This window comes from Lissotriton helveticus, chromosome 5_1, assembly GCF_964261635.1.
Source record: "Lissotriton helveticus chromosome 5_1, aLisHel1.1, whole genome shotgun sequence".
Lineage (NCBI taxonomy): Eukaryota > Metazoa > Chordata > Amphibia > Caudata > Salamandridae > Lissotriton > Lissotriton helveticus.
Window position 1 is genome coordinate 35250771 of NC_136065.1, and position 16627 is coordinate 35267397.

Consider the following 16627-nt stretch of genomic DNA (forward strand, 5'->3'; position numbering starts at 1 on the left):
GCCCAGTACATTTTATGTTTTAGTACTGGAGCGGGTTGTGGGTTTATAGGGGAATAGGGTGGGAAGTAATTTAAATATACTAAATTAATTATACATTTTTAGGAATTATAAATTAATTTTAATTAATGTTTGTGTTTATTTCTGTAGTGGGTTGTGGGTTTATAGGGGAATTGGGTGGGAAGTAATTTAATTATAATTAATTAATGATTTATTTTTATTTATTGGAATGGGTAAATATTTAATTTTTAATTAATTATTAATTTGCAATTAACTATTTTATTTGATTAATTTAATTGGTAATTAATGTTTTTAATTGGTAAATAATTGTTTTAATTGGTAATTCATTTTTTTAATTGGTAATTAATGTTTTTAATTGGCAAATAATTGTTTTAATTGGTAATAAATTTTTTATGTGGTAATTAATTTTGTTAATTGGCAATTAATGTTTTTAATTGGTAATTATTTTTTAATAATTGGAAATTATTTTTAAATAATTAGTAATCAATGTTTCATAAAAAGAATTATTTGATATGAAAAATAATGTTATTATTTTTTAATTGTGAATTCATTTTAAATAATAAAAAAAAGTCATGAAAAATATTTTATTGTTCAATATTTATTATTTGATGACTAATATTTATTAATTAATATGTATTGGTATATATTGTTAATTTATTGTTAATTCATTATTCAATTGTAATTATGTTTTTAATAATTATTAATGGGTATTCGTAAATGATTTTGTATACAAAAACTGACAAGAGGGAAACAAATGCGCTACAGGTAGTGTTCTTATTGTATTATAGTCTTCTAGTGAATGCTCAAAGGTGAAGATACAATCCTTGCCAATAGTTGTAATCAAACAGGTAAAACAAAGTATACCAGTAAAATCAAATTTTTCACAATTCTCAACCAGAGCAATACTAGGTAAGAAATCAATAGAGTCCAATCAAAGATTTTTGCTGATACTCTGATAAAGTGATTTTCAAAATATTTTCTTCTTTATTTCTTCACAGTTCAAATGCAGTCGCTGCACACAACTCTTCACATCATTTCCTTAACTCGCAATTCATTGCTTCATTGCCAACACGTGTTTCGTCCGGCTAATAAGCCCAAGGACTTCGTCAGGGCAAACGTGAAAAATCTCTATAAATTGTTGTCTAATTTTCTTTATTAACTGCACGAGTTACAATATAACGGGCACAATTAATAAAGAAAAGGAGATCATCGACTAAAAAATAAGAGAGCCCCTCCTTCGGTGACTTTCGAAAAAAATTGAAGGTTGCTATCGCTACAAAAAAGAACCTATAAATTAGACAACAATTTATAGAGATTTTTCATGGCGCCATATCCTCTGCCGCTGTGCTGGTTTTATTTTTTAAAGGTATAGGTATCAATTGTTTAGAAGCAAGGGATGGCACACAAAACCATTACCTTTTTAAAACTAAACAGGAGCGTATTTCGTTTACTTTTTTATTTACTCAGCACCAGCACCAATGGTACTTTTGACTCAAACCGGTGAGAACTAGAAGGAGCCGGCTGAGAGGATCTCAGAGTACATGATGAACAGGAAGCACCTTAATGACCACAAAACACACCGGCCTCAGCCAGTCTCAACATTGCTCTGCACGCAAAGTTGTCCATGAGAGTGAGGCACAGAGCGAAGGTATTCAGTGAAGTTTCGAGCCTGGGCTAGTCTGAGTCATAAATCCATCGATGTATGTGAGTCACTGCATTTGTAAACAAGCTTCGCATTGCCACTAGGTCTCGCTTTAGGGACCTTATAAGTATTTAGTTATGCAGCACAAATATCCTTGGTGCAACAATATCAACTGTTGCATGGCTACACACTTATAAGGTACAAGGTTTAGCCATGCAACAGCTGATGTTGTTGCACCAAGGATATTGTGCTGCAAAACTAAATACTTATAAGGTCCCAAAAGCAAGACCTATTGGCTATGCCAATGCTTGTTGTTTTCGGTTATTGAGTTTTATTTTATTAAACTCAAGGGAGTTTTCCAGTCCCTCTTCAAGTACAGTATGACCTAAACTTTCAGGGGGCAACGCGGGTAATCTTCGGTTGCGGGTTGCGTAAGGGATAGCTTATATTTTGAGTAAGATTTTTTGTATGATTTTTTTGTATCCACTTTTATAGCCTCTTTCAATTAAGCCTCTGACGCCAAAATCTGCGCTTGAGCTTGTACTTGAGCTTGGGATTGTAATATTGTGTTGTCTGGGGTTCTCCTGAGAAGAATTAATTATCAAATTCTCTGAGGTCACCCTTCCTGGTCTTATAGTTAGATTCATGCAAGCACATACACTCACACACTGTACCTGCAGCTTTTCCTCTGTTCACACCCCTCCTTGCAGTTTAAACAGTCCTTTAAACCATCTTCTTTGAGATCAGCTCCCACGCTGAGAAGGGAGCAGCTGTTGGGTGGCCCTCTAAAATCCGTTCTAATCAAGACTTTACGGCGTGCTAACAAGCAGAGCACGGCCTCCATCCAAACGTCTCCAAACCTCCTGTTCCTGCTCCCATCACTCTCCCTCCCTGACCTATTGGGCGGCTTCGCACCGCATATTGCACCGGGACCCGCCTCCAGCTCCAACTTTGAGTCTGACGACTTTTTTCCCACAGCGACAGAGCGTTAGAGCGTTGGAGTCTTCCCTCACGCCGAGCCTCCTCTTTCTTTTAAACTGGGGTATGAATTTTAAACCTTGTTTTAACTTGTACTGCTGCTGATGTATAGTCCGCACTCCCGCATTACTGATTTACATTTTTTTGAGTCTTCAGGGTGACCACTCCTGCGTTGCACACCCGGAGAGTGACAGAGAGCATCTCTCCAAGGGAAAAAGAGAGTATCCTTCCCTCCTTCGAGGGTGGCAGAAAGCATCCCTTTTAGGGTGACAGAAAGCATCCCTTTTAGGGTGACAGCATTTCTCTGAGGGCAACAGAGAGAATCCCTCGGAGGGTGGCAGAGAGCATCCTTCTGAGGGTGACAGAGAGTATCCCTTCCAGGGTGACAGACATCCAAGGTTGACAGAGAGAATCCCTCGGAGGATGACAGAGAACATTCCTCAGAGGGTGACAGAGAGCATCCTTCCTAGGTGAAACAGAGAGAATCCCTCTGAGAGTGACGGAGAACATCCCTCTGAGGGTGACAGAGAGCATCCCTCTGGGGGTGACAGAGAGCATCCCTCTGGGGGTGACAGAGAGCATCCCTCTGGGGGTGACAGAGAGCATCCCTCTGAGGGTGACGGACAGCATCCCTCCGAGGGTGATGGGGGGATGGAGCATCCCTCTGAGGAGGGCGGAGAGCATCCCTCCATGGGTGACAGCGAACATCCCTCCGAGGGTGGCAGAGAGCATCCCTCCGAGGGTGGCAGAGAGCATCCCTCCGGGGTTGACGGACAGCATCCCTCCGATGGTGGCAGAGAGCATCCCTCTCTAGTTCCACAGCCTGTTCTGGAACAGTGTAAGTTGAAGTAGTTTATAATGACCATGACCTGTCAATGTTGGTACAAAGATGTAATTTACCAGTCAATCTAAACACATGCTCAAATGCCATTTCTGCTTCTAGGAAAGTGATAGATAGTAAACATATGTATCCCGGGTGGCGAATGTAGGAATCAAGCCCACCATCACCAATGTAGATAAGGTTTGGCCCATAGTTTTGTGTCGGTGTTGAGAAATGAAATAGGACCCGTAAGACGCACAGTCCAAGGGAGGCTCATCCTTCTCACAAGAGAGGACCACTCTTGCCTCCTGCTGGAATGATGGACCCGACCCGTTGATATGACCTCGCAACTCATTCTAGGATACTCTCCCATGACCTTTTGGAGTAACCTCTCTTGTAATTACAGGAAGATGACTCCCGACATGTTGATGAACCTCTTGTGTCATCAAGGACGATGGCCCATGGCCTGTTGATGAACCTCAAAGGGTCCTATGCGTTTGGTTTATCTGACAATAGTGGTCCCCTGCTTGCACCACCCACTAAGGCAGTCACTCTACTGGCTTATAATTCCAATAGACCAGGCTTCTCCCACGATTAGCTTGTGAGCTACTGGCGTCTCCCCAGCTACCTGCAAGTAGCTCTCGTGTGTAGCCAGTCTACTAAATTAGACGTTTTTGCTTGGTTGAATTATTATATGTACTACAATTCTGAAGTTTGTATTTGAGATTAATATGTATTTAGTTTCAGAACTCATGAACTGATGTTTAGAAGGAAAATGGATTTCCAAGATATATTTAAAGCTGTTATTTGAGTGATAAATCCTGCAGCGTTGGAGAGACGTATTATTAATATTAATGCCCTGGGCCGGGGGCATTGCACCTATAGAAGTCATGTATTACTCATGCAGCTTTGGAAGGATGTATTATTAATATTATTACCATGGGTCGGGGGCATTGCCCTTATGGCCCTCATGTATTACTCATGCAGTCTTAGAGAGGCGTATTATTAATATTATTACCATGGGCTGAGGGCATTGCACGTGTGGCTGTCATGTATTACTCATGCAGCTTTGGAGGGACGTATTATTAATATTAATGTCCTGGGCCGGGGGCATTGCACCTATAGAAGTCATGTATTACTCATGCAGCTTTGGAAGGATGTATTATTAATATTATTACCCTGAGCCGGGGGCATTGCACCTTTGGCCGCCATGTATTATTCATGCAGCTTTGGAGGGATATATTATTAATATTATTACCCTGGGTCGGGGGCATAGCACCTGTGGCTGTCATGTATTACTGATGCAGCTTTGGAGAGACGTATTATTAATATTATTACCATGGGTCGGGGGCATTGCCCTTATGGCCCTCATGTATTACTCATGCAGTCTTAGAGAGGCGTATTATTAATATTATTACCATGGGCTGAGGGCATTGCACGTGTGGCTGTCATGTATTACTCATGCAGCTTTGGAGGGACGTATTATTAATATTAATGTCCTGGGCCGGGGGCATTGCACCTATAGAAGTCATGTATTACTCATGCAGCTTTGGAAGGATGTATTATTAATATTATTACCCTGAGCCGGGGGCATTGCACCTTTGGCCGCCATGTATTATTCATGCAGCTTTGGAGGGATATATTATTAATATTATTACCCTGGGTCGGGGGCATAGCACCTGTGGCTGTCATGTATTACTCATACAGCTTTGGAGAGACGTATTATTAATATTATTGCGATTACTATTGCACGTGTTACCATCATTCAGAGGCATTTGAAATTGCTGGTAATCGTGCACGGGACGACGACTCCTGTAATCTTGTCTGACGTGGTCACTATTGCAACACAAATGATAGCAGCTCGGGTGCTTTTCTTCAATCATAAGTGGCTCTTATTGCAGAAAAAGTTGGAGACCCCAGCAGTAGGCAATACACAGATGTGGGAGCAGTACCCTCAAAGACAGTAGAATTTTAGGCACAAACCAGAGCCAGGAACCTATTTTACATTTCTCTCATTATTTTATTACAATTTATAATGCTTCCAGTGAGGGTCTTTAGGAGTCATAAACATGCCCCACCCGCTTCCCCAGCAGTCAGCCTGCACTGCCAAAAGAATCAGTATTTAAGTGGCCTTTCCTGAGATAACAGGTTAATTTTTCTTTTAGTTTTACTGAGCGCAAACTCAACCCGAAGGTATCGGAGCGCTTTACATGAGCACTGGTTACGTTAGACGAGCACATTCATTTTGTTAGGCATGGAGAGATGAACTGATTTTGCCAGAATCACAGGATGTTGAGCATCTCTGCCGAGACTCAAACCCGGTTCCCCAGCTTCGAGGTTGACCGCTCTAGCCGTTAGGCCACAGCCGGTCCCCTAATTATATCACACACCGGAATTGTGAAGCTGCCACTATTGTTTAAGATGTGGAGCTGGAGCTGGTTCCAAGGTCGTGCAAGTGCATCTAATATAAAAGCGCTTAGCTAATAGGTGCCGTTGTTGGTTATTCATTTTGGATAGCACCCAGAAGGTCAAGCTGCAGGGTGCTGAAGAGGAACCCCCCCCATCATGTCTCTTGACTCTGAAGAGAATGGCACACTCCACTGACGGAAACTCACCAGCACAAACATGCACACAAAAGGGCTCTTAAATGATGAAGTCTACATTTTACCACTTAGAAAATGTATATTTTTGTGCCTCACTCATCTGGCTTCCACTTGTGATTTTATTTTTCGCTCCTCTTTTGTTTATCTTTCTACACCCTTTAATTTTATGGCTCGATTTCTTGATTTCTTTTACCATATTCTGACCATATTCTCAGGTCTCTCTTATGTCTGTTTACCAGGTTAATTTTCTGTCTTGTAAAACATCTTAAGGAAACATTAATCCTGTAAAATAGTTTATTGCCATAACCGAATCTTACTCGCAGCGCTTCTCACCTTCGTCTTTGCTACTCCCTGGACTGGGCATGTTGAGGAGGCGGAAACAGTAGAGCGACTGAAGGGAAGGCAGCAAGGGATAGAAAATGACCCATCAGTGCATGGCTTCATAATAAAGCCATGCTGTGATTGGCCATGTTCTTCTGTAAAGCAAAACCTGCTGCCTCCAAGACTAGGCCTACTCTTCGCCTCTTGAGCCAATCCAGAAGCTGCTTCACAGCATAAGAGCAGGGTCGGGATTGGCTGGAGCAGGCAAAGTCAGCTCTCCTTAGGAGACTGGGGAGGCTGCAGATGTGATCCCTGGCTCACTAACGTTGTGCAGGTAGGAGAGGCCTTATGTGCACATGTCGGGTTGGTCATAGGAAGACACCCATTCACCCTGACATGCGCACTTACACATCTTTAGACCCAGACACTCTTCCCGTGCAGTCTATAATGATGCCCCACCCCGCCCACTCATAAATTAAATGTCTGATGCTTGCAATGTGCAGCCAGCCCACGGCTGTAATATAAGCATCGCGGCCGGTAATATAAACTTTCTAAATGCATTTTAGGGTCTATGGGGGCAGAACCTGCCACTGAGTGGAATTACATCTAGTACATCAGGGCTATAATTTTGTGATTGTTGCCCCCTTATGTCATGGTTTTCTTCCCATATGCCAAGAAGCATCTCCAATGAGCTAGTGCTAGTATTTTGCCACAGTTACCCCCACGCCAGAAATTGCCTCCAGTGTGACAGTAGCAGTGGTTTTAACAGGTGCCTGTCCATGCCTACAATTACCGCCAGTATTCCAGCTGTGGAATCTTTCCATGGATCCCTCTATAAGCCACAAATACATTCAGTATGTAAGGGCCAATGGCAGACTAGCAAGCATTACATCATATCCTCACTCACATTTACTCAACCACACTCAATCATTCATTCTCACTCAGTCTACCTCACTCTCACTCATTCTTACTCTGACACCATCATACTTACTCATACTCTCTTGCTCTAACTCTGTAATTCTCACACACTCTGTATCACTCATTCTCTCTCCTTCATTCACACTGACTCTAGGTCTTACTCACTCATACTTTTTCACTTGTGCACTCACTCCTATTGTCGCTCATTCTGACTCACTCATGCTCACTGCCACTCATTCTCACTTATTCTCACTCACTCCCTTTTAATGGCTCTCACACACTACCTGTCACTGACACTCACTTTTACTTACACACACTCATGCTCACACTTACAAACACACTCACAAACACACAACCACACTCTGATCCCAAGCACGTACCCTACATACATTTAAAAGCATTTTTTTATTTAAGACATCTGCCCCAGAAGTTGTCATTCTAGATCCTTGTGCCCCATTTTTTATTACACTAACAGTTAAACTAATAGTGAATAATAGATTATTATTAATATAAAACTGGCTGAAAACAAAGGTGAAGCACGGCTCTCAAAAGGGCGAGCTTCCTCTGTGTTCTTGGTACTCATTTCACTACCTCTGAAGCCAAAGGTCACACAAACAGTGTCAGAGGTCACATGGGACAAGCCTGGAGTCACAGCCGTGACCCCTGGCAATCCCTAAATGATGCCCATGCATGTGACCCTGTTGAGAACATCATACAATGTGCCAAGTGACCTCATTCAGAATATCAGAATGTGCTGTGTTTTGTGGCTCCATTCAGAGTGACACTGTGCTCTGTCATTACCATTCCGAGTATCAGTTTCTGTTATATCCTGTGACCTCATTCAGAATATCACATTTTGTAATTAGTCATGCGATACCCCAGAAGTGCTGTGTCATGTGACCCCAGTCGCTGTTTTCTAACCATAGATAGTTAAGTGTTTCACTCCTAAAAATACTGCCATACCTTTGACATCTCCTGTGGAAACTGATTTCACTGTGTTTGTCTCTCTCTTTTGCAGGATCTCAGAAGCACCCTAAGCAGGTGTGGTATCTTCCACGCATATACTCCCCCGGCGCTCCGCATGTAATGGAGCTGCTCGCGGTGACATCACTTAGAATGTCACCGCGATCAGCATTCCAAGGCGAGCGCCGGGGACTAGGTGAGGCGGCTCGAGAAGCGAGGCTGTGGCTGAGGTCACGGGAGTTTGATTCCTTAAATTAAAGACCGGTTGATTTTCTTCCACCGTTTCCAGCTTGGTTATTTATTGCCATCACTACACTGGCGACGAGGGTAAACTACCCCTGTGACCTCAACACGCCCAGGAATCAAGAAGGAGCTCAGAGGACGAGCGGAGAAGGAGACGGACGTGGCTGTGGGGCTCCGATTACAGCGGAAAGCAACGGAGGCGGTCCCGAGGTCATCTAACAGCTGCCAGGGGTGAGCAGTGTGAGGCGTGGGAACTGCCTTGATCCACGAAGAAAGTAAGGTGACTCTTTCTGGCCACCAGCGCGCCCCCTTTTCAGTGCTCTGACGGACTTCCTCACTTAGGCGCTAGTGTCCTCTAAGCGCTCTTAACTGTGAAAGTTTACTGTGCCTCAGCCTGGCTAGCGAGTATAAATCACACTGAAGGCGCTGTTTGGAACGTGGGCGCAAGCTCCGCTCGAGCCCCCAGTCACCAGCCTGAGGCAGAGACTTTGATCGCGCCCCCCCCCTCTGGGAAGTGTCTCGCGCTGTCACCTTTAAAGCGTGTGAGATCCGCTGCAGACTCTTGTGCCTGTGCGACGCTGGTCGGCTTTCCCCCTCAAGCAGCGCACTGGGACAGCGCGTTGGAAAGAAAGGCTGGCGTATGGAGACCCCGCCACGATAGGAGGCGGGTTGTGAGTCATAGAGGGGGCTGCGAGGAGAGCCTGAGTAGAGCGCTGCGGGGAGTCAAGGTAAATTTTCAGCGCTGCAGTGTCTAGGTGCAGCGCCACAGAGGGCATCATAGAGGCACAACGCAGGAAGCAGGTTGAAGCACAGCAGCGCGGAGAGATTTGGCCCCTGCGCAGAGACCCTCACCGTTACCGGCTGACAGCGTGGGAGGATTAAAGAATTATACGTCAGGAACATTAACTGTGTTTTGTTGTAGCACAATTGGAGGGCACCGAAAGAGTGGAAACTGTAACTGTGAACGACGAATTTTGAACTGCAAGTGCTCATTCAAGTGCACAGAGGGTTTCTGGACTCTTCTGTCCCGTCACACACAGGTTCTAGTCAGACTGCCTTTGGGGTACAGGTAGAGTGCGGTGTGGCACATCGAGAATACGTAGCAAAATAGCCAGCAGCGGCCCACGCTCTAATGTCCTGTGTTTCGTTTCCCCCACCCTAAGAACTGTGCAAGGTTTATTTTCCCCGTCTCGCTCCTGTTCAGTGTCGCAGGGGGAATGTGAAGCAAAGATTTGTGTACTCTGTGAGGCTTACGCTAAGTTACTGTTCATTTTCAGCGTCAGTGTGTCCAGTGGGTGTGAATTTTCACTGGGTGCCAGCAAGGGAAGCCTGAGCAGGCTAACATGCAGAGTGTGACCCCTCCACCTTTTTTCTTGACCACCCCTGGGGATCCCAATATCCAGTGGAAGAAATGGAAAAAGGTGTTTTTAAATTACGCCACTGTTTGTGGGCCAAACCTGGGTTTAGAAAGGAAGATTGCATTATTAGCCTATTATCTGGGCGCGGAAGGCGAAGAGGTCATGGACCATCTCCCAGAGTTAGGGGCACAGGAGGCTAGGGGTCTGAATGAATTTGAAGTGAGCCTTAAGAAGTTAGACTTACACTACCTTCCAAAGACTAGCACGATTATGGAGAGGTACCACTTTGGTAAGAGAGCACAAAAGGAGGGGGAATCGATAGAAGATTTTGTATCCGACCTAAGGAAGTTAGCAGCCTCTTGCAAATTTGGTGGTGCAAGTGAGGAGAGAATCAGGGACCAATTTGTGTTGGCGTGTAGGATGGAAAGGGTGCGTGAGGAGCTATGGTTGAAGGACGACCCGCCCTTGCGAGAGGTCCTCATTATAGCCAAACAAGTGGAGCATATGCTCCAATGCGTCAAAGAAATAAAGCAAGACGCAGGGGAGAAGAACAATGAGGAAAAGGCCAGTGTCAGCGAGGTGGTGACTGAATGTGAAGCAGTGTCTGTAGTAAAAGGCCAGAAAATAGTGGGTAGGGAACACAAAGAAGGCAAGTTAGGAGGAACGTTTAAAGGCACCTGCTATAGGTGTGGCAAGCAGGGGCACTTAGCTAACGACAGAGAATGCCCTGCTCTCAGATTCACGTGCAACAAGTGTGGGAAGAAGGGGCATTTCAAGCAGTACTGCAAGAGTGGGCAGGGAGTCAGCAGACAGAGTAGGGACAGGACGAATGTGGTGTGTGACGAGTTTGTTGTGCAAGTACAAGAGTTACTAGCCCCCAGTCCCAGCAACCCCGTGTGCGCGGAAGTAGTGGTGCAGGTCGAGGGAGGACAAGTCAGCAGTCCCAAGGACACCATAAAGGTTGGGGAGGTTGAAGTGGAAGCACTATTTGACTCTTGTTCTAGAATTACCATCATTAATGCTAAAGAGTTCTCACGAGTGTCAAAGGGAACGATTACCTTGAAAAGAATGGATCTGAGGCCAGGGGGGTATGCCGGTCGCCCCATCTCCATGAAGGGGTATTTCCTGGGGAAAGTAGAATACAGCAACAGAACAACAGTCTCAAAGGTATATGTGTCCACAGTAGGAGACAACATCTTGGGGTGGCAGGCACAGAAAGAGCTAGGGGTCTATCTTAATCCCAACTGTGATCCCCAGATCCTGGTACAAGAAATTATGGAACACAAAGCAGACATTGTAACAGAGTTCCAAGAAGTGTTCAGGGAAGATTTGGGATGTTTGAAAAACTACTGCCACAGAATAAGACTGAAGGAGAACGCCAGGCCAGTCGTGGCCAAAGTCAGGAAGCTTCCAATTGCCATCCAGGAGGAGGTGAGGGCTGAACTGGAGAAACTGTGCAAGGCCGGAGTAATCGAACCAGTGGAAGCAACAGAATGGCTGGCCCCCATCGTGGCAGCCAAGAAGAAGGATGGTTCGGTCCGGCTCTGCATTGATTTGAGGGCACTGAACAAGGAAGTCGTGGTCGACCGTTACCCCTTGCCCAACATCACCCAGATGATGAGCATGCTAGAAGGGGCCAAAGTCTTTTCTACCCTTGACCTTACCTCAGCTTATTTCCAAATAAAACTACACGAGGAGTTTCAAGAGCTCACGGCATTTGTGACACCCATGGGCGCATATAAATTCAAAAGGATGCCATTCGGGTTAGTCTCGGCGGCCGCCGTGTTTCAGAGAATCATGGGCAACATGTTAAAGGACATCCCAGGCGTCATGTGCTACCAGGATGACGTGCTAATATTTGCAAAGAACCATGAGGAGCACGATGGTAGGTTGAGAAGCGTTCTGGGAAGGTTTCTGTCACAAGGCCTCACAGTGAAAAGAGAGAAGTGCGTGTTTGGCTGTGCTGAATTGGACTTCCTGGGACACAAGGTGACTACTGAGGGCATATGTCCAAAAGCTGAATTACAAAACACCATCGTGAACCTGACTTCCCCCAAGGGCAAGGACGAGATCAAGTCATTCATGGGGATGTTAGAGTTCTACGGAAAGTTCATAAGGAACCTGGCGGGGAGGACATATGCCATCAGGCTACTGTTGAAGAAGGAGAATGAATTCCGGTGGAGTCAGGAGTGCCAGAGGGAGTTCGAGGATGTAAAGAAGGCACTCGCAGAGGCCCCCAGTCTGAAGTCGTACATACCCGACCGGGCAACCATAGTCACCACCGACGCTAGCGCGAAGGGTTTGGGAGCGGTCCTCACCCAAATTGGAGAAGAAGGAGAAGAAACCATAGCATTTGCTTCGAGGTCACTCCAGAAGTCCGAGAACAACTACTCGGTTATCGAGAAAGAGGCTTTGGCTGTATTTTGGGCGCTAGGAAAATTCAGAGACTTCCTCTGGGGAACCCAGTTCACCCTCCGCACTGACCACAAGCCGTTGGTGGAGGTGTTCAGCAAGAAGGGTTTGGATGCCATCTCCAGCAGGATAAGGCGGTGGGTAGTCGGCCTTCAAGAATACACCTTTGACGTCGAATACGTCCCCGGGACACAGAACCTCGCAGCTGATTGTCTATCTAGGCTAGTTGGTGATGAAGGAGAGAGAGAGAAGTTGGCGGATGAAGAGGAAGAGGACCTTCAAATGGAGGATGTCTGCACTATCCAGAGGGCGTTGGGAGAAGAAACTTGGAGGAAGGCGCTGGAAGAAGACAAAATTTTGGAGGAGATACCAAAAGAGTAAGAAGCGGTTGGAAGCACGGTGACAAACAGGATGAAAACCTGCGGCCATACCTAGCCATCAAAGACGAGTTGTCCATCATAGACGGATGTCTATTCAGGGGCACGAGACTCGTACCTCCCGCAACCGTGAGAAACAACCTGGTCGAATTAGCCCACGAAGGACATTTGGGCATCACCAAAACCAAGCAAAGACTCAGGGAGAGCTATTGGTGGCCAAACATGGATCTAACCACGGAAAGGAGAATCAGAGAGTGCATTCCGTGCAGTAACAGCGACAAGGTCCTGAAGCAACAGACGCCCCCAATGGTGTGCCGGCCGGCCCCTTCAGGACCGTGGGTCGAGTTGGCATTAGACATCGTGGGCCCCATGTCAGGAGAACAGCGGACACCTTACATTTTGGTGCTTGTGGATATGTATTCCAGGTGGCCTGAGATAAAGTTCGTCAGCGAGGTCACCACCAGAACTGTCATCAGGTTTCTGGAGGAGGTGTTCATCCGGGAAGGACTACCCAGCAACATCCTTACCGATAACGGTGTACAACTGTGTTCAAAGGAGATGGAAGACTTCCTGGAGGAAAGAGGCATCAGACACAAGCGTTGCGCCCTTTACCACCCCGAAACCAATGGCATGGTCGAGCGTTTCAATAAAACCCTCAAAGAAAGCATCCAATTGGCTAAAGCTAGCGGAATGTGTTGGAAGGAGGAGGCGTGGAGACGGCTTGAAGCATACAGGTTCACACCTCATCAGACGACGGGAGTCACCCCGTTTGAATTGCTCCGCGCCAGGATACCCAACACGAAGCTAACCCCAGGATGGATGGAGTGGCACAAGGGGCGGTCAGACCGATCTAAAGAAGCTGAAAGCTTGAAGAAACAAAAGGAGGCCATGGAAAAGAGAAAGGAGGAATATGACCGGCACAACGCCACAAAGGAAGTAGAATTCAAGGTGGGAGACAGTATCAAAATCAGAGCGCCAACAGGGAGGGCATGTTGGTCAGCATACACCAACCCCACCAAGATCACCAAACTATTCAACAATGCTGTCAAGACACAAGAGGGGAAAATATGGAACCTTGGGAGGGTCGTGAAGTACCATCCACCTGAGAATTCAAGGGGACGGGAGGGAGACCCTGGGCGGGACCTTAGTTCCACCACGAAGAGGCAAACCATAATTCCCCACTCTACCGTCAGGCCTAGCAAGAGGGTGACCAGACCACCTAGACATTTTGATCAGTATATAATGATGTAATGTGGGTGTTTTGTCCACCTTGTCAACCCTTCCACCTGGCCTAGGAAGATTTTACTGTTCCACACCCAGTTGGGTGTTTCTGCGCCACCTGGTGCGTCTAACTGTGCTTGTTACGTTCATGTTTTTCTTTCCGCAGGGAAGGGGGATGTGTGGTATCTTCCACGCATATACTCCCCCGGCGCTCCGCATGTAATGGAGCTGCTCGCGGTGACATCACTTAGAATGTCACCGCGATCAGCATTCCAAGGCGAGCGCCGGGGACTAGGTGAGGCGGCTCGAGAAGCGAGGCTGTGGCTGAGGTCACGGGAGTTTGATTCCTTAAATTAAAGACCGGTTGATTTTCTTCCACCGTTTCCAGCTTGGTTATTTATTGCCATCACTACAGCAGGTAAGGCTGGTTTATTAACCTCCTGTCAGTGTGTAAGGAGCAGGTCTCAATGCTGCTGTGTGTAAATGCCACTACTTAGCTCACACAGTGTTAGGAAACTTTCAGATCCTCATAAAATCACTTTGCATTCTCAAAACAAATCTTTAAGTCCTCAGAAACCTTCCCTGCGTCATCAGGAAACTCTCTTAAATTTTCATAAATCCCTGCAAGTTTTCAGCAAACTCTTTTGAGTCTTGAAATAATTGCCACAGAAATGAGCTGCTGTCCTCACAAAACATATTTGTATCTTTAAAGCTTAACCAAATTCCTAAGAAAAGTACCCTGAACATACAGAAACAGCAAGCACATTCTGTAAAAGTCCCCCCAGGTTTTCCTCAGTTTAGAGTTGGGCAAAAACTAAGTCAAAATGTCCTAACTATTCAAACATAAATGGTGGCTATGCTCACGACAATAGCAGATCCAATTTTCAGCACTATTGTTAGGGATGTTAGATCATACATATATATCTTCATGTGGGGTAGAGGTGCTACCATTGTACTAGAGGCACCGTGCCACCTAGGGTGTTCACCTGCTTAGGACAATGTCCTGTGCAAAAAGTATACAAAATAATAAGTACTAGAGCACACATAGAAAGTTCATTTAATAAATAAAGTAGTCCTAATATAAAGTCCATCAAATTTTTTGTTCTTTTTCGTGACGTTATTTTATTCCTTATTTTATTCCATTTGTAGTTCCCACAATGTTCGGTTTATATATAAGTAAGAACAGCCAATATCTGGTCTATACGACCAAAAGCTGCCAACACGTGTTTTGTCCATTGGGATTTATCAAGGCTGCAGAAAAAATACATACATTGGTATGGAACATCATCTCCCATGAAATCTTTTACGTAAAATTCTTACGTGTCAACCTCATATGGTAGTAATGAGGCTTTGGAAAATAGTGACATGAAATGATATATGCTGGTCACAATGCCCTGAAGATATTGTGTAAAAATGCATTGTAGTGTAAGCTCACCCAAAGCCATAAAAAGCGGTACCCATGATAGGTGATGTTGACCGAAAGATGAGAACCCGAGGAAGGGGGTCATAGGGAATGCCAGTATATATCATAATACAAGTGAAAAACTACATTTTGCTTGCATTGTGCTCTCTAAGATACAAAGAAATATGTGTATTTAGTGTTCCATTTTGCATGCACGTATAGAATAAATGTTAGTAGTGAGATTTATTAAGAATATAGAATACCTGAGCGCCCTATAGTAAGGACAATGTCCAAAAGTAGTCCGAGAGATAAAGAGTGGATCTTGTCAGAATCTGTTTAAAATATAAACAATGGTAGGTATACGCGACCATGCTGAGGAAAATATAGTACTGTACGGAAAAGTTAAAATGAGTACACCGTAAGGAGAACGAGGCGCCTGAGTAGTAGAAAGGAAGTGCAAATAACAATGTATAAAAGTAGACCAGTTTAGGATGGAAACTGGTCACCCAGGTGAAATGAGGGAAGTGATTCCATGTGTAGCGGAATACAATGCAAAGGGCCAATGTATGAATATTTGCCTTGTGAATTTCCTAGTGGAGTGGGAAATAAGCAAGAAGCCTTTTATGACTGACTGGTGGTGATCGGTTAGTATAAAACCAAAAGAGTAGTCACTCCTCATACCGGGGGCAACCATGAGGACTGATCATATGTACGGATCATTGACAGAATATCGATGTAAAAAATATTGCTGTTCAAAATACTGGAAAAAAAAATTTACTAATAAAATATCGTCTCCAAAACCTTAACAAGTAAGTACAAAAATATTGAATCAAAAATATCGAAGTTAAAAATATAGATGTAGAAAAATATTGATTTAAAGATATAATTAAAATAATATATTACATATTTATAATATTAACATTATCTTTAACACAATTAATTACATTTAATATATATTTTAAACAAATATAACGAAATAAACAATTTAAAAATATATAAACACATTAGACATAATATTTTATACATATACATATATTTACTTTCAAATAATTTAATCACTTATCTTTATTTAATTTGTAAAGTTTTTAAAATTAAAAAAATAACCATTTTATAATTAATTCAAACATTTAACTAAAAAAAATTATTAAATCGTACATTTCACAAAACAATAAATACACCAATAGAGAAAATGATGGATAGTGGAATAATTACATTTTCTATTCCCACTCCAATGAGTGCAACAGTAGGGAAAGTATTGGATAGTAGAGGGGTACAAAATACTGTTCCCACTCCAGTGAGTGCAACAGTAAGGAAAGTGTTGGATAGCAGAGGGGTAAAAATTACTATTCCC

The 16627-nt window shown here is 44.3% G+C and overlaps 1 protein-coding gene across 1 annotated transcript in view; it reads left to right on the forward strand.

Moving 5' to 3' along the window:
- LOC144754107 (E3 ubiquitin-protein ligase TRIM39-like) overlaps positions 1-16627 on the forward strand; it is a 116012-nt gene that overhangs the window by 39562 nt on the left and 59823 nt on the right. The window contains exon 4 of the mRNA XM_078641672.1: positions 8319-8341. Within this exon, the coding sequence (XP_078497798.1) occupies positions 8319-8341 (23 nt within the window). The remainder of the gene's footprint in view (positions 1-8318; positions 8342-16627) is intronic.